The sequence below is a fragment of the Bubalus kerabau genome, chromosome 3 (assembly GCF_029407905.1).
Source record: "Bubalus kerabau isolate K-KA32 ecotype Philippines breed swamp buffalo chromosome 3, PCC_UOA_SB_1v2, whole genome shotgun sequence".
NCBI lineage: Eukaryota > Metazoa > Chordata > Mammalia > Artiodactyla > Bovidae > Bubalus > Bubalus kerabau.
The window spans coordinates 60,880,317-60,903,147 of NC_073626.1; the positions used below are offsets into that span (position 1 = coordinate 60,880,317).

General features: G+C 38.6%; 1 protein-coding gene across 1 annotated transcript in view; it reads left to right on the forward strand.

Annotated features, from left to right (window-relative positions):
• The window catches only part of COL5A2 (collagen type V alpha 2 chain), a 154,514-nt gene that overhangs the window by 87,438 nt on the left and 44,245 nt on the right, over nucleotides 1–22,831 (forward strand). The window contains exons 7-18 of the mRNA XM_055571970.1: nucleotides 4,330–4,440; nucleotides 5,800–5,877; nucleotides 7,729–7,773; nucleotides 8,922–8,975; nucleotides 9,392–9,445; nucleotides 10,536–10,589; nucleotides 13,458–13,511; nucleotides 14,467–14,520; nucleotides 16,483–16,527; nucleotides 16,933–16,986; nucleotides 21,525–21,569; nucleotides 22,667–22,720. Of these exons, the coding sequence (XP_055427945.1) occupies nucleotides 4,330–4,440; nucleotides 5,800–5,877; nucleotides 7,729–7,773; nucleotides 8,922–8,975; nucleotides 9,392–9,445; nucleotides 10,536–10,589; nucleotides 13,458–13,511; nucleotides 14,467–14,520; nucleotides 16,483–16,527; nucleotides 16,933–16,986; nucleotides 21,525–21,569; nucleotides 22,667–22,720 (702 nt within the window). The remainder of the gene's footprint in view (nucleotides 1–4,329; nucleotides 4,441–5,799; nucleotides 5,878–7,728; nucleotides 7,774–8,921; nucleotides 8,976–9,391; nucleotides 9,446–10,535; nucleotides 10,590–13,457; nucleotides 13,512–14,466; nucleotides 14,521–16,482; nucleotides 16,528–16,932; nucleotides 16,987–21,524; nucleotides 21,570–22,666; nucleotides 22,721–22,831) is intronic.

A 22,831-nucleotide genomic window follows, 5' to 3' on the forward strand; every position in this document is an offset into this window, starting at 1 on the left:
TGCTAAATGTTTTCTCTTATTATGTTAAGTCATGTTAAGTCGCTTCAGTCGTGTCCGACTCTGTGCGACCCCATAGATGGCAGCCCACCAGGCTCCTCTGTCCCTGGGATTCTCCACTCAAGAATACTGGAGTGGATTGCCATTTCCTTCTCCATCTCTTATTAAGAAGTCCTATTATAGCAATCATTTTTCTTTTTTGTATCTCACCCTCAAAATTTGTCTTTTATATATCAATACCAAATACTTAGATGAATTTGTGTATCAAAAATAGATTCAGATAAATCTATCATTATCCTATGTTTCAATCTGAAAACTTTATGCTGTTTAATTTTCTGTCTAATGATATCTACTAAGATATAACTTTCTATTGGGCTTTTTAACCTTCCAAATATGTACTTATCCATATCTAAATGGGAAAAAATAGATGAGCAAGGAAGCAACAAACCACCTTAAATATATAAGTAAGGAAAAAAAGCATATTCTAGATCATGTTACTAGGAACCCTTTACCTGGTTTCATCTTTGATACTGTTTTTTGCTTCTACTCATTTCACCAAGAAGGGGATGATGCCAGTACTTTTTCCAAACTGCAGCTGAAGTTATGGAAGGTATTTGCAGGCACGCAGGTAAATGGCAGTGGTCCCAAGGAAGCAGGTCATAGCCATGTAGGTGGGCAGTAAAGCTGGTTTCTGACTACCTCATGGCCCATTCTTCGATGGTGTTCTGCCATGCTGTCTCACCAGCACTGGTAGCTGAAACCCTGTTGGTGGATATTCGGACGTCTGTCCAGAAGTCTGGGATAACAGAGGCAGGTGGAACACGACTTCAGCTGGGTGGAGGGTGGGGTCATGCAGGAAACACTGTGGCTCAATGTCCTTGTGCCCAGAATAATTGATAGAACTGAGTCCTAAGCGTAGGTGAAGCTGCTGTGAAACTCGTGGCTGGGATTACAGAATTTCTTGTTAGGGTTCAATGAATCTACTCCCACTCCTCTTAGTCTTCTCTTTCCTTTCTCTTATCTTCTCGACTTAGTATGTGACAAGCTCCCTTTCCTGTCTTGGTTTAGTCTGAGACAATCAATGGGAAGTGCGTGTGTGTGTGTATGTGTTGAAACGAGTGAGAAGTAATTATTTATTTGGAATTGAGCAAGACAGTTCTGGTAGATACCCAAGTAGGAAATCTGTTCCTCTCTTAATCCTAGCAAGCAGTGATGTGATGGCCAAGTGTTTAATAACTGATTTATTTAAAAAAAATATGCCTATAGCTTTTGCTGATTTCTCTGGTGTGAATACTCCCACCACAACTTTTTCCAAGATACTGGCATGATGTCACAAATGCCTATAGGTAGAATGTTTTACCTCCGGTCCTTAGACTGGCTGGTCCTAAGATCCTTACCTGGACAAAAGCTGTGGATGCCGCAACATAAGCTGGTAGTGCAATCATGGATGCCACTTTTCTCCCCTTTGTTACCATCGAACGCTACAGATAGCTCATAAAATAGAACAGTTTCTCACTCTTAACACCGCTGATGTTTCAGTTCAGTTCAGTCGCTCAGTCATGTCCGACTCTTTGTGACCCCATGAATTGCAGCACGCCAGGCCTCCCTGTCCATCACCAACTCCCGGAGTTCACTGAGACTCACGTCCATCGAGTCAGTGATGCCATCCAGCCATCTTATCCTTTGTCGTCCCCTTCTCCTCCTGCTCCCAATCCTTCCCAGCATCAGAGTTTTTTCCACTGATGTTTGGGGGCAGATAATTCCTTGTGTTTTGTAGGATAATTTGGCAGCATTCTTGGTGTCGACCCTCTAGATGCCAGTAGGAACACCTGCCCCCCCCCCCATTCAATTGTAACAAATGAAAACATCTCTTGGTGCTGCCAAATGTTCCCTGGCAGTGGGGAGGGGAGCAAATTGCTCAAAATTGGAAACTACTGATACAGAGATCCTCTCATGAAGCCCTCCTTACTAGCCAGTGATCACCATGATTCTCGCTCACACATAGCCTTAGTTTTAAGTGTACTGTCCCGGTAACTTCATAGTGACAAACTAGCAACCTGTCAGGAGATGGGCGGCAATCAATGGTGTGCTGAGTTCTAATCGCGCCTGTCGCTTAACCTGTATAGGTCTCTTTCCTCATCTGTAAAATGGAGAATATACCAGTTATTACTAACTCTCACATTTCATAATGTGGGTGTGTGTGATATTCTAACTATCAGTGAAGAAAGTTCTTTCTGATTTGGGGGCATTATTATTCCTATTTGTGAATGTTTAAACGTGGCCACCTAGTGGCAGTCTACGAGTACTTTTTGTTGTGGATCGTCTCCTGAGACAGTGAAGTGTCCTGGGGGAGGGGAAAGAATGAGTATAGACAGAATGCTTACCTTGATTCAAAACTTTTGTGATTCGTCACACCTGGAAATGTGAAAATATGTATTTTGATGTGTTCTGCAGTTATACTTTCTGTTTTAAATATCATGTATTATAGGCTTTTTTTTCTTATTTTCACTTATAGTCTTGCTTATTATGCTCACTTAGTTTTGGATGATTTTCACAGGTCTTTATTCATTTTAACCTCAATTTGTATAAAAGTAGGTCATGTAGGCTATTTAGAGGAGATACCATGGAGGCACAGAATGCATCATGAAGTCAGTGAAAAAGTGGGCTGTCTTCAGAGCAGACTTTGAAACAGGATTTTTAATCACAGAGGGCTGGGGAAAGGACCCAATTTTTGAGGATTAATGTTACCCAAACCTCTCTCTACTCCCAGTGACAGTAAATGTAGTTTTTGGTTTTGCTTTGGAAATCTCTTTGGGAGCAGAGAGAATGTTTTAGCTCATTTTTTCGTATTAACAATACCTGATTATTAATGAGCAACTTCACATTTTAAAAACACATTAAGTTTTCCACACATGGTCTGAGTAGTTCAGACTACTATCTTTTATATGCCTCCATTGGCAGCATACATTTCCAGACCATGGTGTCACATTTGTATGATCTAGAAGTCTTAGGCAGCAATGAAAAATTAGCCTCCGTTATGTAATACAATGAAAAAAGAGTAGAGTGCGTAGTCGGTTTCTGAGAAATTAGTTTTCAAAATGTGAGGTTTTATCAGGCTGTTATCTACTTCTGTTTGAATAGATAAATTTGCTTAATTATGCCACTACTCCAAGAAGTAAACATGTCAAACAGGAGTGTTTGAATATATAAGAATATATATTAATTAAATTTCAGAATAGCTCTTATGCCACCTTCCCCCAAACCATCATCTGCAAGCCACCTCTCCTCCCCACTCTGCTTGTCCTGTGCTTCCTCCCTCCACTGTATCAGCTCATGTTTGCTTATTGTGTGCTGAGAGATAGTCTCAGGTATAGGCATGGTAAACTTCCTTTACTGTTTAACTCATTATATATATATATATATTTTTTTTTTGATCCCTGCTTCTAATTAGTAAAATCATATTGCATTTTGAGTTCTTTGATCCTCCCTTTTCTTTCTTTGGTCCTATTATGAATTTCAAGTGTTAAAAAGCTAGAAAATACTTAACAAGACTTGTGGGAATGATGAGGTTAGGAGATGGAGCATTTCCAGAACTGGGGACGTGGCTGTTCCCCAAGCTGCCTTCAGAATGTGGGTTAGGAGGAGGGTGGAATTTGGCAGCTGTAGCTCATTGCTCATTTCCTTGAGAACTAGACTTGGCTGCGTCCCCATGCCTTTCCCTCTGCTTCTCATGGGTCTGGTCTACCTTTGGGAGTAGTAGGGAAAATAAAGTATATCAGACTTCCAGTACTAAAGAAACTGAAATGCGAAAATGTAGTAATCATATACTGAGTGTCTACTATGAGCCAGGAACTATGTAAAACATTAAAAAATTAGATGAGGAAAACCACAAACACTGTTCAAAGATCCATAATGTTCTTTTCTTTAGTGGGGGAAAGTTAAGCAGGAACATACACAGTTAAGTGAATTTAGAAATCGTTGACTAAATACCCTTAAACAGCAAAACTCAAACAAGTAAGGAAACTTTTTCTAGAATATTGACAAACTGAATACACTCTTATAATTATTCCAAAACAAAGCTGATTACTGGGAATTTAACACATCAAGAATAAAATTCCTACCCAGAATGTGTCCTCTCCTGATGGCAGAGGCTGTGACCAGTGCTGAAGTCTGCAGTTTTGGTGTAGCTGATGAAATTACTGTGGGTGGCTGGATTGCTCTTTTTCAAAAAATAATGAACACTTCACCTCCATCAAGAAGTTTGTGGCTTTTGTTTTCTCCTAGGTACATATTTGGCAATGGGTTCTAATTTCTTCTGGCTTACTTTTCCAGGGGCCTCGTGGTCCTCAGGGAATTGATGGAGAGCCAGGTGTTCCTGGTCAGCCAGGTGCCCCAGGACCTCCTGGGCATCCATCTCACCCAGGACCGGATGGCATGAGCAGGGTGAGTGGTGTGCATTGCTTAAAATCTTCTGTAGATAATATATTAAGTTTTTGGTACATTATTAGGATCTTAAATTGTGTTAGTTCACATATTGGTCCTTAGCTGTAAGAGCAGCTAAATGAACACAGTGCTGCTGTGAATAACAACAAAACTAGGAAATCCACAGGGAATTGTTGGAAAATTCAAAATATCACTTTTTAAAGATGCTGCTTCAAATGGTTTATCTTTCTTAATGTCAGTTCTGGGCACTGGGATTTTGTTCTTTCTGTCGATTCTCAAGGACCACTAATATTGTTCCCACTGTGAACTGGAAAGAGAAATGCGTCTCTCTCCTTTTTTGTTCTCTTGGCTCAGAATGCTGAAAGAATCTGTGTCATGTCCTCCCACCAAGGAAGGATGACACATCCAGATGATGCTTGCGAAAGGGCCACTGAGTTGACATCAAAAATGCATTCTGGTTATGTCTCTGAGTGTTAATTTCCTACCAGAAGTAAAATAAAATGTCTTTCTATGCCTGCCTGTTTGAATTCTTAGTGGCAGACTTTTGAGTAGATTTATGAGCAAATTGCATAGGGCAATTTATGAGCAAATTGCATACGAGGGAATGTATGGAACCCTGAAATGTGATTTTTGTTTTACAACAATTTTTACATTTGCTTTTCAACTCATTGTAGAAGGAATTGCCAATTTATTTTTTAAAAATACACACCTTCTTTTCCCATTAAAATCTGGAAATTGATAGAACTCCTGGAATGAAAATGGACAGTTTTAGTCAATTGGGTTACCAGAGATTTTTAGATGTGAAGGAGAGAAGGTAAAACTGTTACCAATTTTGGAATATTCCAGGATTCATTAAAAAGATCATAAAATTTTAATCAACTTATATAAATACAGTTAAAATTTACTGGCTACTAACAAAGAAAGAATACCATCTAAGTAAAGCAGTCTGGTATAATGGAAAAATCTTTAGGAGAAATGTTTTAAAGGCACCTTTAGGTTTTGTTCAGATGTTTGGCTTGCTCTAACAATGGGAAGAAAGCAAATAAAGAGACTTAAACCTGAAATCGATTAGACTGGCTAAATGCTTATCAGAATGATCCATGCTTTTATCAGGTATCAGGCATTTGGCCCATTGCAGTAGTTATTTTGAAGCAACATAATGAGGAAGATTGTTCACTCAAAAACACGTACAGTGAAAACAGCGTGAATCTTTTTCCTTGCTTTGAAGTCAAAAGTTTACAATGATCCTCAAAAGAGTCATTCTTTAAGAATCCCAGAGATCGTACACTTCTCAGTTTAAAAAGTATGTTGATACATATCTTTTACTGTGGAAATAATGTCAACACATTTCTTTAACAGCCGTTTTCAGCTCAGATGGCTGGGTTAGATGAGAAGTCTGGACTTGGAAGTCAAGTAGGACTGATGCCTGGATCCGTGGTAAGTGTAGATTTTATTGATAATCAAAGTGCTTTGGAAAAAACGTTATGCAGAGAGGTTTGAGCTAGCTAGTAAAGAAGTAACATGTGTCTTCTTAAAATATATCCATCCATCCATTCATTCAATTTACTTATCAAACTCTGCTGTGTAATATTTGAAAGCCCAGTGGTGTTCCATTTGTAACTGTGCAAAGTTATTTGTCCTCATTAATAAAGGACTGTCTGTATTTTTCAGACAGTTATAAGTTAGGTTGTAAGTTTCCTAACTTATAACCACCACAACAAAAACTGTACTTTCTAAAAACTAAAAAAAGCAAAGCAAAGTCTGTTTTATGGTATTGTTAGAAAGTTATTTGGCAAAATGTATTCTTTCCTTACATTATTTCCTTACTTACTCTCTGGTTGCCTTATGCCGACAACTCTAAAATTCACTCACTGGGCCATTAGCATTCTCTTTTGCATTTCTTCAACAGCCAGAAAGATTCCCATTTTCTCTACTTTAACCTGGGTATTTGGAGCAATGTAATTTTATTAAATGAATTAACTCTCTGCCAAGCGACTCTTCCGTACTTTTTTGCTCATAACATACTTCAAAGGCATTCCAGATTAATGACATTTCAGACAATATAAAGTCAGACTGCATAGATAAATACCCCTTCTACCTATCCTTTGGGCTTCCCAGGCAATGCTAGTGGTCAAGAACCTGCCTGCTAATGCAGGAGACATAAGAGACCTTGGGTCGATTCCTGGGTGGGAAAGATTCTCTGGAAGAGAGCATGGCAACCCACTCCAGTATTCTTTCCTGGAGAACCCCATGAAAAGAGGAGCCTGGTGGGCTACAGTCCATGGGACTGCAAATAGTCAGACAAAATGGAATGTTTGAGCACACACACTCATCCTTAAGGCCAGTGAGTAATTTAAATATTGTTGGTATATATTTTAAGTCACTTAAACATTGTTTGATTATACACATTCTAAGTCAGTAGCAGTATGGTCTCATTCAATGATTAACTGGGGATATTTTTCTGAAATACATGTTTTTAATCATTTGAAGTTCAAGTTACAGGTGTGTTTATTATTTTTTTTTAATGAACTCTTATTTTCTTGCTATCTAAAAATCTGATCAATCCAAAACAAAAATTTAAGTTTTCACCATAAGAACAAACTAGATTTTGATTTAATTGCTTTCAATTTTTAAAGTGTGACATTTAAAAAAAATTACATAGACATTTACTAACAACTTTTTAAAATAGCATTTTCCTTTTCTTATCTTTGTTATGTCACATTGTAAGCGTTTCATAATAAATGGGGGAAGACTGTTTGGATACTTTAGATGTATGTCATGAAAGAAAGAAATAACCTACAAAACTCAGTGCCCCAGATCATTTAAAACTTACATTTAAAATAATCCAGTTGCTATTGTTAATAGTTTCATAAGCCTTTAATTCAATGTGCTCATTTAAATTATGAGTTATTTGTTGTGAAGCTGAAGAATTAAATAGACAGTTTGATAACTTATGCTTGCCAAGATTTTTCTTTGTTGGTTATTCTGCTTCAATTAAACCACCCCTTCAGTATGCAAGAGTTCTCATCCCAAGACATTGGGTGTGCACAGGCATTTTTATTTCTTTTCATGACTCTGAATTTGGGTATAAGATCATCCCAAACCTTATCCAAGCTTTAATCTGTTTGAATTTAGCTGTATTCCAGGTGAATACAGAAGGACAATGTCATCACCTTTTCACTGTCAGAGATTCATTTTTCCAGATTCTAAAGTGAATTCAACATTTTTGAAAGTTGTGAACTGATTGTCATGAACACTATGCAACTTTTCTTCTCATTTGTTTTTAAGGGTCCTGTTGGCCCAAGGGGTCCTCAAGGTTTACAAGGGCAGCAGGTAAGTCTTTTTATAATTAAATCACATACTGTAAAAAAAAAAAAAGAAAAATAAATAAGTTAGTTCTCTGGGAAATGACTGCTTTTGGTTAGGTTTTAAATTGCATATTGTAATGCTCAGAGGACCAGATGGTTGGATAGCATCATCAACTCAATGCACATGAGTTTGAGCAAGCTCTGGGAGATGGCGAAGGACAGGGAAGTCTGGCATGCTGCTGTCCATGGGGTCGCAAAGAGTCGGACACGACTGAGTAACTGAACAATAACAATACTCACTGAATGGGCTGTATTCAATTAATTTTCACTCACTTAGAAATATATTCAATATGTTTTTCAAAGATTTTTCATGACGCTGAAGTTTTATCACCTGTTTCTTTATGTGACTGACCTCCAATACAAAGAATTTTTATGTGCCTGTGTTTGTAAAATAACAGATCATTATCTCATGTCTGGTGAAAATCCTTATAATTAATTATGTGCCAACTCTGGAGCTATGAAATGAGGTCATAGAAGAATATCACCTCTTAGTATTATTAGAAAGAACAGTGACAATGATCACTCCATGAAATCTTTATAAAGCATATAATTCTGTACTTTCCTTCTATAACCTTTCAAATACCAATAAAATACTCATGTAGAGCTATTTTCATTTTTGTAGTGATTTGACAGGCTGTAGAACATGTTTTTTTCTAAAGAGACAGAGAGAAGAATTCCTAGCTCAAATATGCCATATTTTCATTACCATGTGTGTGGAGTTTTACCCCAAGCTATTTTACAGTACTGCCGTTGTGAATGGAAAATGTAGCTAATAAAGAAGGAGGAAGAGAAGAGGGAGATGACTATCACTATCGACACTGTGCCAGCGCTATTCTAGGCTCTCAACATGCGCTAGTTACCCAAAGAGTTACAGCAGCTTAATGAAGTAGGCGCCACGCTATTCTCATTTCACCGATTAGGAAGTGCGATATAGAGAGATGAAGCATTAACAACTCATCCAGAGTCATAGCTGGAGAGTGGTCGAGTCAACATTTTGAGTCATTGCACTGTACTGTGGACAGTATAGGATTCAGTATTGTGTCTTCTTTGATTTGTTCATATAATTTGTGTATTATATATAAATTTTATACAATTTTTTTTTTTGCATTTTAGGGTGGTGTTGGCCCAGCAGGACCTCCTGGTGAACCTGGTGACCCTGGCCCAATGGTAAATGTCAAGTAAGCATGTAGACCCAGTGAACTATGGGTCCACCATTACAATGATGTCATGAGTTATTTATGTTACCACCTCTTTCCTAATATAGCAATATATTCTAGTGCAGTTCAGGAGTCCTGTGTTATGGACTGCGCTTAAGCTACATATTTCTTGTGGCAGAGTATTTAAATTCAGAGGCTTTGAATGTGGTCAGCCGAAAGTGCTAAGATATGTGCATCTGGGAAATTAAATTTTTTTCCTTTGAGCACATAATCTGAAAGATACAACATAAACTTCAGAATATTAATGAAGTTGTTTTCTCTGATATTTTTCATTTGTCTCAATGGTATTTTGGATTATATCATTGAGGGATATGGGTAAATAAGGGTAAATATCCTTACTTTCCTTTTGTTTCATTTTGTTGTTAGGGTCCAATCGGTACACGAGGACCAGAGGGCCCTCCTGGAAAACCTGGTGAAGATGTAAGCTGCTTTTCTTCATTTTGCTTTGAAATTTTTCAAATTTCAACATTTGCAAAATTTTGGCTAGGAAAGAGCTGCAACATTAACATGAATATTATTCATTGGTTCCCATTTCATCCCCCTACTTTTTACTGTCATTAAATTTAATAAAAACAGGAGAGGTCAGAATGGAATTTTATAAAATCTGAAAGTGCTCTTAGTTGTGATGGTGTTGTATTGTTAGGCACTGTATCTTTGCCTGCTCGGGTTTTCCATTATGATTTCTCCGTGGGGTACTAGAAGTCTTGTCACAACGGCAACAATATTTGGTGGGCAGAGCTTTTGAAGTGATCTTAAGGAAAAACACATTTCTTTGATCCCAGAAGATCATTATGAGGCCCTCATTAAATAGATTTTTAAAAATGTGTTCACAGAATAGTGTCAGTATTGCTCTCCAATGCTCAAAAAGTTGTTTCTTTAATTGAATTTTTAAAGTTCGGCCTAAATTTCAGATTTTAACATTAAGAACATGTGATACGTGTTCTTAACAACAGATTTGCTTTCCTGAATTCCTCTGTTAGTTGCACTAAAGTTGAGGATAAAATTATTAGGTAGGCCATTAATGTCTATGTGACATTAAACCAAGAAAATATTTTCTTTTTGTGTGTCATGAGATTTATTTAAGTGGATTACAATGAATTTGGCCATAAAGAAAATATCTCTGGTAGTTCTTACATTTTTTTTCATCACAAGAAATAAATGGTAAATTTATTTTGAGAAGCACTGTTTCAGTGCTGCATGTTGATGTGGAATTTCATGGCGTGTGTGTATCTGTGTGTGTGCAAATTTTGATGTTGAGTAAAATGGAGAGCTAGGTCAGACCAGTATAATTTATATTTATTTCTTCTCCTGATAAACGAATGGAATCTCCACAGACTGACTTGCTATAATGCACTGCCCTCAGGCGTAGGGCTATGTTCTCACCCTGCTTAGACCACTGGATGTGAGCTTTCTAAGGAAGACATTTTACCTGCAATTGATTTGTCATTTAGTCTCAGGAGAGAAAATTTTAAATTCCTCTTTCCTCCACTTTGCTTTTTTTCCCATAAAGGGTGAGCCTGGTAGAAATGGAAAACCTGGTGAAGTGGGATTTGCAGGATCTCCGGTAAGTTTATACTGATCAATACAACAATACAAAGACAAAATTCAAACAATGAAAAACATTTAAAACTAATTCACCATTCATGGCCTGCACATGTAGTAGACACTGTCACCAAGATATGTTCCCTTCTGTCATTGTGAAACAGGACATTTTGCCAGGATGAGAGCTAATTTGATTTCCCGGCTTTGCATTGGCACCATATGAATGACCCTCCCAGAGCTAGAGAATTAAAACCAAATTTTCAGATAAGTCACCAGCTTGACTTACTTACCTTTCATAATATCTCAATCCCAATTTATCTTTTAAAGATATTTTTAGTTTTTTAAAAGATTTTGTATTCATATGTCAAAAATGACAGCTTTAAAAAGTTTGTTGATTTGTTTTTTATATGCTAGAACAATAAATTGTGGACAGGATGCCTCTTTGGCTGTTCCCTAAACCCTAATGTTGACTGAAATTCTTTATTGATGTTCTGGCCCCTAAAAGCTTATAACCAGATATATTAATCACCAGCTCTCCTAATACAGTTGTTTTCTTCTCACTTGACTCAATACAGGGAGAGTAACTAGCTCTACCAGAATTCAAGACCTGGGTCACTTGGCCGCTCTGAACCCCCCTGTCTTTCTTCACTCATGTTACTTTGATAGGTGCTCCCCTGGGATGTGCTACAGAGACAGTGGGGAAAGTTAGAAAATAATAAGTAAGCATAAATGCCCTAACATTCCTGCTCTTAGACTTTCTCTTGGTCCAGAATCCCCTGAACTGATTCAACTTCCTACTTATTATATCTCCTATAATATCCTAATATTTCTACCACCATATACATACAACAATACTGAATTATTTCCATATACTTTATGAAAATTGATGAGGTTCAATGCTAGGGATTTTTTGGACACACAAATGCTAATGATCTTTTACGGGAATTTAAGCACAGGGCTGTAAGGATCATTTAGTTTCGAACATAAAACCAGGCCTGCAGCTCCCTCCTCTCTTTTTCCTTTCTTCCCTCGTCAGCCTGCAAACAAAGCCTGCAGACAAAGACAGGTGGTTTAGTCATTAGCACAGATGTCGGTGTGAACCAATCCAGACTTGAAACTCCCGCCCTGCTGCACACTTGCCCCTACTCACAGCGTGGGCCCTCCGCGGGGAGGAAAGGCGCCCCGCCAGCCCGTCACAGATGCAGTCTGCAAGTGCAGAGCAATGATGTGTGATTGGGGTGTGATGACAGTCTTGGGTCAGCAGAACGAGAAAAATTTTATGAGCGCTAGTACATCTGGTTTATTTTCTTGCTGTATTAGAGATATGTAATCACATGAGAATTCCCTTACAGACCACAAAAACTCAAAAGTTTACTAATCGTTTGAAATAGCATAGCTCAGTAATTCCTCTATAGGCTTAGACGGATGTATGCTGAGTTTCTGCTCAGGATGGTGGGGAGATGAATCTCAGTAAAGGGCAGGATTCCATTCCAAACTCAAAGACCATTTTTGAAGTGAAAGAATTCCTAAGTAGGGCTGTGTAAACAGGAGCTTTAGTGGAACTTCATGTGTTCAGAGTGCAGGGTTTGATGTGCCCTTACTGTGATAACCCCCTACAAAACACTGCAGAGACATTTTTCCTGAAAGAGGTCATTGAAGAATTATTGCTTTGCTTTTATCATACAAAGTTTGTTTATTGAGTTATTTGTTCATTTAGTTAACACTAAGTAAAGGGTATGGTAATACAGAACAGAAGGATTTTGCTGCCTCTGTAAGATTGTACTAACACAAGAGACGTTCCTTGAAAGATTTAGGGGAAGCTCTATGAGTGTTAAGAAGATGAAGAAGATGATGAACGTGAAGCCATTTCTTTATTCAGTTGTTTATTCAGTTTTTATTCTTGAATGCCTACTAATAAGGCAGAAGGCTAAGTGTTAGGGATATGCGGATTGATAATAATAATTGATAGCGTCAGTCTGTGCTACCAAAGTGCTTACTCTACCGGTGGCAGTAGATAGGTTTCAACACAAAACCTATTTAATGCAGGCAACTGGAATAAGTGAGTAATTAAGTCACTGGATCCTTAACTATTTAAAGAGGGTATGAGGAAACAGTTTCAAGCATCATTTCAAAGAAGTCATGCCATTTTGGATTTGATTTAGTGTCTGATTTCGGGTTTTTTTTTTTTTTTAATTTATACAGTTAGGCAAAGGATGCATAGAATTAACAGAAATTAAGAAGTTGAGTCAAGGAACCAACCCATTCTCTTTGTATTACTTGACTTTCTTTTCTGTTGGATATCTCGTTTTCTCAGTTTTTAGAACAATCACAAATCCATAAGCTGCTCCTGAATATTTTATTAAAAAATTCTGATAACATTTTAATATAATCTTTCTAATCATATTTTACTGATAATATTTAGGAGTCCAGAAAAAATAGATTATATTTATTTGCTACAAATGCATTAATTATTCTACCACAAATAAAACACAATATAAAAGAGAAGCATAATTTTCCTTAAGTTTCCTGATTATTTTTCCTATACATTGACCTACTTGATTTAGACACAGAGAATGTAGATTAAGGCTTATTTTCTTATTGTTTATTCTTTACTAATTATAACACAGCAATATCATTTGAAAATTTAAAAATGTCATCAAATCAACACCTGGAATTAATCCATGTCTCTGTGTAAGACTTGTTTCCATTTGCCTTGCTAATTTTTTGATAACCTAGATGTATTCTGACATATAAAAATATATTTCTTCTTTTTCTTCTTAGGTTTGTTGGCAAAAAAAAAAAACTATGTACCAAATATCTTTTTTGGGGAAAAAAAGTGCCTTATGCAGTTAATGACTCTGAAATGCCTTATCTCTTTTTCCCCCCACAGGGAGCTCGAGGATTTCCTGGGGCTCCTGGTCTTCCAGGTCTGAAGGGTCACCGAGTAAGTTCAATCCTCTGTAATCCTTTTAGATACCCTGGCTTATGGAGTAAGGTCTGGGGAGCATTACCTTCAAAATCTTCACAATTTCATTTGTCAATTGCCCTTAACTGGCTATGGTTACAGTAGATGTCAGTTACCAAAATCACAATGCATTTTTACATTTCCTTTGAATTTCATTTGATTCTATAAACAAATGTATTTTGAGTTCTTACAATGTGCTGAATACTGTGCTATAAATGAGAAAGTAGTGATAAATGGGAAATGTCCATGACTCTCAGCTTCAGTCTAATGAGATTTATTTAAGAAAACAGGCAACTACTACGTAGTGGAATATTTACCTAATACCATAAAGTGCACTGGATCACAGGGGCCTAGTCAACTCGGGTCCAACTCAGACACAGAAGGCTGTAGAATGCTTCTCTCTTTAACTCAAGATAATTAATATGCAACTATTAGCTACGTACATACTTACATAGAAAGTACACATCTATCTGAAAGCATAGTTGATATTCACTCAGTGTACATTGGCTGGCCTCTGTTTTGAGTGGTTGAGCTTATGATTAGAATGCGTGTGCTGTACTAGTTATTAAGTATTTTTAAAATCACTCCTGGATGTGAACCATATTTTATAACTAAATTCTATAACCATTTGTTTCCCCTAAGGCCACCATACATTTTTCTGTTTCTATTAATTAAATTTCTATGAAGTCACAAAAATTTGAAAGATGAGCCCATTGCAAATTGAAAATGTTAAAGAGGGGAAACCCTACTTTAATTTTCATTGAATAGATGACTTTCAAAAAAAGAGATGAGAATTTGGGAACATTTTGAATAATGACTTTACATTTGCAATCTATTTTCATAAGGCACTTCCTGTGAACTTGTTTTTGGTTCTTCTTTTACATGCCTGAGGCTCAAAAAAGCTGTTAATACAAATTTATATTTTTCTTCTCAGGGACACAAAGGTCTTGAAGGCCCTAAAGGTGAAGTTGGAGCAACTGGTTCCAAGGTAACTGAATAATATCTCAATACAACCTCACTACAAAATTTCTGTTCTGCTTCAAGTCTAAAATTTTTTTTCAAGTCCCCCTTAAATAGTTCTGGAGGAAAGAGTAGTATAAAGAATGAATACTTCAGTTCAGTTCAGTTGCTCAGACGTGTCTGACTCTTTGCGACCCCATGAATCACAGCACACCAGGCCTCCCTGTCCATCACTAACTCCCAGAGTTCACTCAGACTCGCGTCCATCGAGTCAGTGATGCCATCCAGCCATCTCATCCTCTGTCGTCCCCTTCTCCTCCTGCCCCCAATCCCTCCCAGCATCAGAGTCTTTTCCAATGAGTCAACTCTTCGCATGAGGTGGCCAAAGTACTGGAGTTTCAGCTTTAACATCATTCCTTCCAAAGAAATCCCAGGGCTGATCTCCTTCAGAAGGGACTGGTTGGATCTCCTTGCAGTCCAAGGGACTCTCAAGAGTCTTCTCCAACACCACAGTTCAAAAGCATCAATTCTTTGGCGCTTAGCCTTCTTCACAGTCCAACTCTCACATCCATACATGACCACAGGAAAAACCATATCCTTGACTAGACGAACCTTTGTTGGCAAAGTAATGTCTCTGCTTTTCAATATGCTATCTAGGTTGGTCATAGTTTTCTTACAAGGAGTAAGAGTCTTTTAATTTCACGGCTGCAGTCACCATCTGTAGTGATTTTAGAGCCCAGAAAAATAAAGTCTGACACTGTTTCCACTGTTTCCCCATCTATTTCCCATGAAGTGATGGGACCAGATGCCATGATCTTCGTTTTCTGAATGTTGAGCTTTAAGCCAACTTTTTCACTCTCCTCTTTCACCTTCATCAAGAGGCTTTTTAGTTTCTCTTCACTTTCTGCCATAAGAGTGGTGTCATCTGCATATCTGAGGTTATTGATATTTCTCCCGGCAATCTTGATTCCAGCTTGTGCTTCTTCCAGCCCAGAGTTTCTCATGATGTACTCTGCATGTAAGTTAAATAAGCAGGGTGACAATATATAGCCTTGACGTACTCCTTTTCCTATTTGGAACCAGTCTGTTGTTCCATGTCCAGTTCTAACTGTTGCTTCCTGACCTGCATACAGATTTCTCAAAAGGCAGGTCAGGTGGTCTGGTATTCCCATCTCTTTCAGAATTTTCCACAGTTTATTGTGATCCACACAATCAAAGGCTTTGGCATAGTCAGGGATGAGTGGTAGATTTAAGAAGATACATGGTACGACCTTACTTTGCCACTAGAAACCCCTACCATGCCATTTGGTTTCTACCGATGTAAGATGAGTGTTATCTTTATATAAAGATGCACTATGAGTCCACTCTCTAAAATGCATTCACTCTTTATTCTTCTTTAAAAATATCAGAGAGGTTTAGATGGTTCATTGGTCCCATTATTTAGTACCCTTTTAATTTTAGGGCCTTTTGGCCATTGTTTCTTCCCCAAATTTATGCTTCTTGAAGGAAAGAGAACATCCAAGAAGTGCATATGACTTTTTAATGGAAAGTACAATGAGACAAATGTGTGAAAAAGCATTTGGATTTAAATTTGTCATTTCTAAGCTTCCTACAAGAGATCTTAAAGGAATATTATAGTCAATTTTAGTTTTGTAAAATTTTACTTTTATTGTCAGACATAGACTAAGCACTTGTATTAAAATTCAGTTAATGTGGCTAGGTATAATGAAAATGAAAGTGAAAAAGAGATAGTCCCATAAGTCTTGCTTAAATTCCCGGTTTGATTTTAGGCTTATTTCTGTAGACACTAGATTTCCATTGTATTTTGAGAACAGGTGATACAGCATAGTTTTGAGGCCCTTTATTGAAAGTATGCCTTTCAAATGCTCACTTTGAAAATAAGCCTTTTAAATAACACTCTTGGAAGAGAATATTGTGAATATCAATTGTAGGCTTCCTGTATTGTAATGTGATCTCACTTTTGCTTTAGGGTGAAGCTGGACCTACTGGTCCAATGGGTGCCATGGGTCCGATGGTACGTATCAATTTAATTCGTTGTTATTTCTTTGCTTTTTAGCTTATGCTAAGAGAATATTTAAATGGAGAAAAAGACATAGAGAGCATATGTTAGCTGGTGAAATAATTCTTTATTATCAGCTGAAAGGCAAGCATCCTATAAGAACTGCCCCTTCAAATAGAAAAGGCTTCCTGCATTACATTGTTTTTCTTAATTGTTGAGTGCACTTTTCTTTTTCTGTACTCAGGGACCAAATCAGGATTATTATAGATTTAGGACATTAATGCTAGATTAAGTGAAATCTATTTGGGCCAATTATAATGAGTAGTGGTTATATTAATGATTGATTTGAGAAGTGAAATCAAAGTACTCTCAGATTCAAGTAAGATGTTTCAAGAGATGGTCTCTCTCTCTCATCTATAGGGTCCAAGAGGAATGCCAGGAGAGAGAGGAAGGCTTGGACCACAGGGTGCTCCTGTAAGTATGTGTATTTCTGCTCTTTCAAATACTTTGTTGAATATGCCTTTTAAAGGAGAACAAACTTTACTTTGCTTACTTTGTAATTTTTATACTTTTCTTTTTGAAACAAAGTTAAGTTTACAGGAAAGTTGCAAAGATAGAATAGAGAGTTCACAGGTATACTTTACCTACTTTCTGTTAATGTTAACATCTTACATAACCAAAGTATGTTCGCTGCCTACTTTTTTAATAAAGAAATTAAGAAAATGTTATTACTTATTATTTACCAAGTGTTCTAAATCTCTTTATCTCCTGTTCCTCACAATCCTAAAAGGTAATACTATGAATAAACCCCTTAAAAGATTAGAGTCTCCTGATCATTTTCCCTTGATTGATTTTAATTGTACCTGCTAAATTGCTTTGGAGAAGGCAATGGCACCCCACTCCAGTACTCTTGCCTGGAAAATCCCATGGGCGGAGGAGCCTGGTGGGCTGCAGTCCAGGGGGTCGCTAAGAGTCGGACATGACTGAGTGACTTCACTTTCACTTTTCACTTTCATGCATTGGAGAAGGAAATGGCAACCCACTCCAGTGTTCTTGCGTGGAGAATCCCAGGGACAGGGGAGCCTGGTGGGCTGCTATCTATGGGGTTGCACAGAGTCGGACACGACTGAAGTGACTTAGCAGCAGCAGCTAAATTGCTTCAGTCACGTCATGCTCTTTGCGACCCTATGGACTGTAGTCCGTCAGGCTCCTCTGTCCACCACGGGATTCTCCAAGCATGAATATTGGAATTGATTACCATGCCCTTCTCCAGGGGATCTTCCCGACCCAGGGATCAAACTCACATCTCTTATGTCTCCTGCATTGCCTGGCAGGTTCTTTACCACTAGTACCACCTAGGAAGCCCTTTAATCATACAGATTGAAAAATACTCTTGCTCTCTGCCCATCTACCTTAAACCTGGGGCAGGGGCAGTTATTTTATTCATTCTCTTCAAGCTCTCTGGAAGTCAGGCTGTACTTCTAGTATTTCAAACTTGCAGTTCATTACATTACACCCACTTTTCTTTTGACAATTAAGGACTGCCATCTGACCTTTCTTATTTTAATATCTTATCATCTCCTTTAGAATTAAGAGTCCCAGTTTTATCACATCCCCTACTATGATCCCACAGAAGACAACCACTTTAGAGCTTCTCAGTGGTACTGAAGTCAGGGCCTTGGTTCAGAACAAGGGACACCCTCTCACTAGACCATTCCTTATCACTTATAGGCAGAGCGTCCCCTGGAAATATAGAGAATATTGTAGAATATCAGTTCAGTTCAGTTGCTCAGTCATGTCAGACTCTTTGCCACCCCATGAACCGCAGCACGCCAGGCCTCCCTGTCCATTATCAACTCCTGGAGTTTACCCAAACTCATGTCCATTGAGTCAGTGATGCCATCCAGCCATCTCATCCTATGTCGTCCCCTTCTCCTTCTGCCCTCAATCTTTCCCAGCATCAGGGTCTTTTCCAATGAGGCAGCTCTTCGCATGAGGTAACCAAAGTACTGGAGTTTCAGCTTCAACATCAGTCCTTCCAATGAACACCCAGGACTGATCTCCTTTAGGATGGATTGGTTGGATCTCCTTGCAATGCAAGGGACTCTCAAGAGGCTTCTCCAACACCACAGTTCAAAAGCATCAATTCTTCTGCACTGAGCTTTCTTTTTAGTCCAACTCTCACATCCATCCATGACTACTGGGAAAACCATAGCCTTGACTAGACAGACCTTTGTTGGCAAAGTAATGTCTCTGCTTTTTAATATGCTGTCTAGGTTGTCATAACTTTCCTTCCAAGGAGCAAGCGTCTTTTAATTTCATGGCTGCAGTCACCATCTGCAGTGATTCTGGAGCCCAGAAAAATAGTCAGCCATAGCCAGCTCTTACTTTGTCCAGCCATATATATTATATCCAATCTACTGTGTTCACTTCTCTGCCTTATTCTACTGTCTGCCCAGGCAGCTCTGGCATTTCTACCTCACTTAGTGCGGGCCATTGCTCTTTCCAAGTTTCCAAAAGCTATTTTCCCTGTTAATACTGTTTCCCAGAGTCTTTATCCGGCTGTTAAATATATATTAGGGTACAGCGCTTCCAAATCACTAAAATTCTCCAGTTTCATACCCTGTCCCTCTCAATCCCGTACCTTTAGGACTAGTCCCATGTGTTCTTTCCTGAATCCTGCCTCTACATGAGGTATAGAACTTACAGTGTTTTTGGTAAAGGATCTATTCTTTCTTTTATCAGAAACAGCGTTCCTTCAACCAAGCTATTTTGTGACTAGTTCTTGGCCTAGTGGCCAGGGGAGAAGCAGGTGGTGGTGGTGGAAGCATATATGGTCTGGTAAAGTAGAGGGCTCTGTATCACCTTTAAGCAAGAGGGAAGTATAAATTGTTAATGGGAAAGGATCACTTCTGTAGGCCCAGAGGCTTCAGGGTCCTTGAGCTTTCAAAGTTCTTAACGTATCCCAGTGCCAAATTTCAGTGCTCATCCTTCCAATCAAGGGCCTTGACCATGGCATAGCAGAATTTCCATGTTTTGGAATTCAACCTTTTCAAAAGTACTTAAACCTTTAGCATTAAGTCCTGAGCTGATCTTCAACTTTTTCTTCCCTCTAGCTGTCGAAGATAATAATAGTTTTAAATGCTGCTAAGGAGGTTTATATTGATGATTAATTACTATCAGCCTTACAACATCTTTCTCCAATGGATTCACTCAACAAGACCCATAGAATTCCATTAACTTTACAATTGTTACATCCTCTGCTGCTGCTGCTGCTGCTAAGTCACTTCAGTCGTGTCCAACTCTGCGTGACCCCAGAAACGGTAGCCCTCCAGGCTCCCCCGTCCCTGGGATTCTCCAGGCAAGAACACTGGAGTGGGTTGCCATTTCCTTCTCCAATGCATGAAAGTGAAAAGTGAAAGTGAAGTCGCTCAGTCGTGTCCGACTCCTAGCGATGCCATGGACTGCAGCCCACCAGGCTCTTCCGTCCATGGGATTCTCCAGGCAAGAGTACTGGAGTAGGGTGCCATTGCCTTCTAAACCTTCTCAAATGCCTAAGCTATTGCACCCATAGCCCATTCCCTTCTGTGCGTGCTAAGTTGCTTCAGATCAGATCAGATCAGTCGCTCAGTCGTGTCCGACTCTTTGCGACCCCATGAATTGCAGCACGCCAGGCCTGCCTGTCCATCACCAACTCCCGGAGTTCACTGAGACTCACGTCCATCGAGTCAGTGATGCCATCCAGCCATCTCATTCTCTGTCGTCCCCTTCTCCTCCTGCCCCCCATCCCGTTGTATCCAACTCTGTGTGACCCCATGAACTGTAGCCCAACAGGCTCCTCTGTCCATGGGATTCTCCAGGCAAGAATATTAGAGTGGGTTGCCATGCCCTCCTGTAGGGGATCTTCACAACCTAGGGGTGGAACCTGTCTCTTACATCTCCCATGTTGGCAGGCAGGGTCTTTACCACTAGTGCCGCCTGGGAAGCCCCCATTCCCTTATATGTGTACCCTATCTCAGTTCACCTTTGGAAACAATATTTACCACTGCATCACTACAGCATGCCAAGAGAATTCCATACCCCATCTATCACCAGCTGGCCAGTGTGGAAGTCAGATTAAAAATTCCATTTTAGCATCTGCTTTCTTGACTATCTCTGGCACCAGTGGTATATGAGTCAGTTTTCCAAGGAACTGGCATCAAAGCAAAGACTTGTGTGCAGGAAATTTATTGAGGAGTGCACTCAGAAACTATACCTATGAAGAAATTACTGAAATAAGCAGGGCTTGTTACAAGGAGAAATTAAAAGCTGTGTTACATTTGCAACAGAGGCCTCAGTCTCCATGAATCTTCCATTCCATGAGAACTATGGATCTGAAATGGCTCTTCAGACTGTTTTGAATGGGGCTAATCCTTTGTTTCACTGCACTGACCATGGAAGGGCACAGGCATAATCTTGCAATAGCTACCATCTTGCAGCGGTTTGTGGGGAGGGTCTCAAGTATGAGCCATCAGCTTACAACACTTCCAAGGGTGATAGGATGCTTACTTCTGTGCTGAAGGGGGATCTGGGTGACATGCACAGCGTTCACTATCACTTAATTTCCTTTGTGGGTGAGTACATGTGCATGTCAGCTTTAGTTTTTCGTTTTACTCCAAACACATTATTATTATTATTCTAGCTATTAAGAAGAGCCCAGTGTTCAAAGTTTCTCTGTCTTTGAGCTCGTTTGATAGAAGGTGATGTGTTCAAGTAAAAACAAAATCATTTTACACAGTTTTATATTTCCAAGTTTGATTTTTATTTCCTGTCCTTGGATAGATGTGTTTTATTGCTCCCTTACCCATGTTGTATAAATGTGTATTTTTATTGCTCGTAACCTAGTTAAGGTTTTTGTCAGTTAACCTTAATAGATATTCTCTAATTTTTTAATGTGGAAATTTTGTGAATTGAATGACTTGTCAGCAAGTGCTATAGAAATGCACTCTGATCTTGTCTCTTCTTCTACTTAGGGACAACGAGGTGCGCATGGTATGCCTGGAAAACCTGGGCCCATGGTGAGTGTATTACTTTCACATTCATTCATTCACTTATTCACTCTTTCTTCCATTTGTACATTCATTAACATGTATGAAGCACCTACTGTGTCCCAGATGCTTGGAGTAACAAGACAATGAATACACTGTGCTTGTTTTGAACATTTCCCTATCAAAGAAGAGAGATATATTAATTAATATGGTAGCATAATGCTACTGCTAACTGCTGTAATAGGGAAAGCAACACGAAGTATGGGGACCTACTTGTACTGACACCAGTAGAGAGACAAAGATCTCAGGGACGACCTGAAGAGGAACAACTGTTAAGCTTAGTCTCGAAAGATGAGCATATGAAGAGAATAGGAGTATAGTGTGGTCCACAGGATGGACTGATGTAAAACACAGTAAACTCAGGGAAATACAATGAGGGTAAATTAAGAGCTCTTAAGAGCTCTTCTCCCTCGTTACTTACAAAAATGAAACAAACTATAGGAAGAAAAATCCGTGTAACTTAAAAGGACTTTTATTAATGCAAAACTTGATGGCGTTAAAATGCAGTCCTCAAAGAAGAATCAGGATAACCTAGAATGAAATTCACCTACACTAATTCAACTTTAAAATCAGTGGTTTAGACTCTATTCATGCCTTTCCTAATGTAGTATAGTGACACATGTTCATTTTTCATTAGCCTGAAAAAAATCACTCTAAAGGTATCCAGCTGATTCTTAAGCATCATTTGTATAAAGTGGGATTCTAGGTTTTGGTACAGCGTGTAACTTTCTAAGAGCTATCTTTATTACTTGGTTAACACAAAGAAAGTAATTTCTCAAGAGGCAATTGTTCCAGACAGTTTGTGCTTGTGACTGACTTACTCTCATATGGTACAACCAGGAGATCCTGTTATGTTTAATACCACTGGACACCTCTTCTACCAATGTCTCATGTCAATATTACAAGGTTCTTATAATACAATTATAATATTATCCTTGTGATTTTAAAATACCAAGCGGATTATTCCTATATATCAAAGTGCAAAATGTTCAAAGGATAAAAGATTACATGTTGATAAAATATTGATTAAAATACATGCCTCATCACTTTGCTGGTTTCTTTAATAGGGTCCTCTGGGGATACCTGGCTCTGCTGGTTTTCCAGGAAATCCTGGAATGAAGGTAAGATGTTAATATATGTAGCTCTTGAGGACATGAATTACTTCTTAAGCACATGAATCCCCAAAGAATGTCATTTAATTCATTGAGGAGTGTGGACGTTGCTGTTAACTA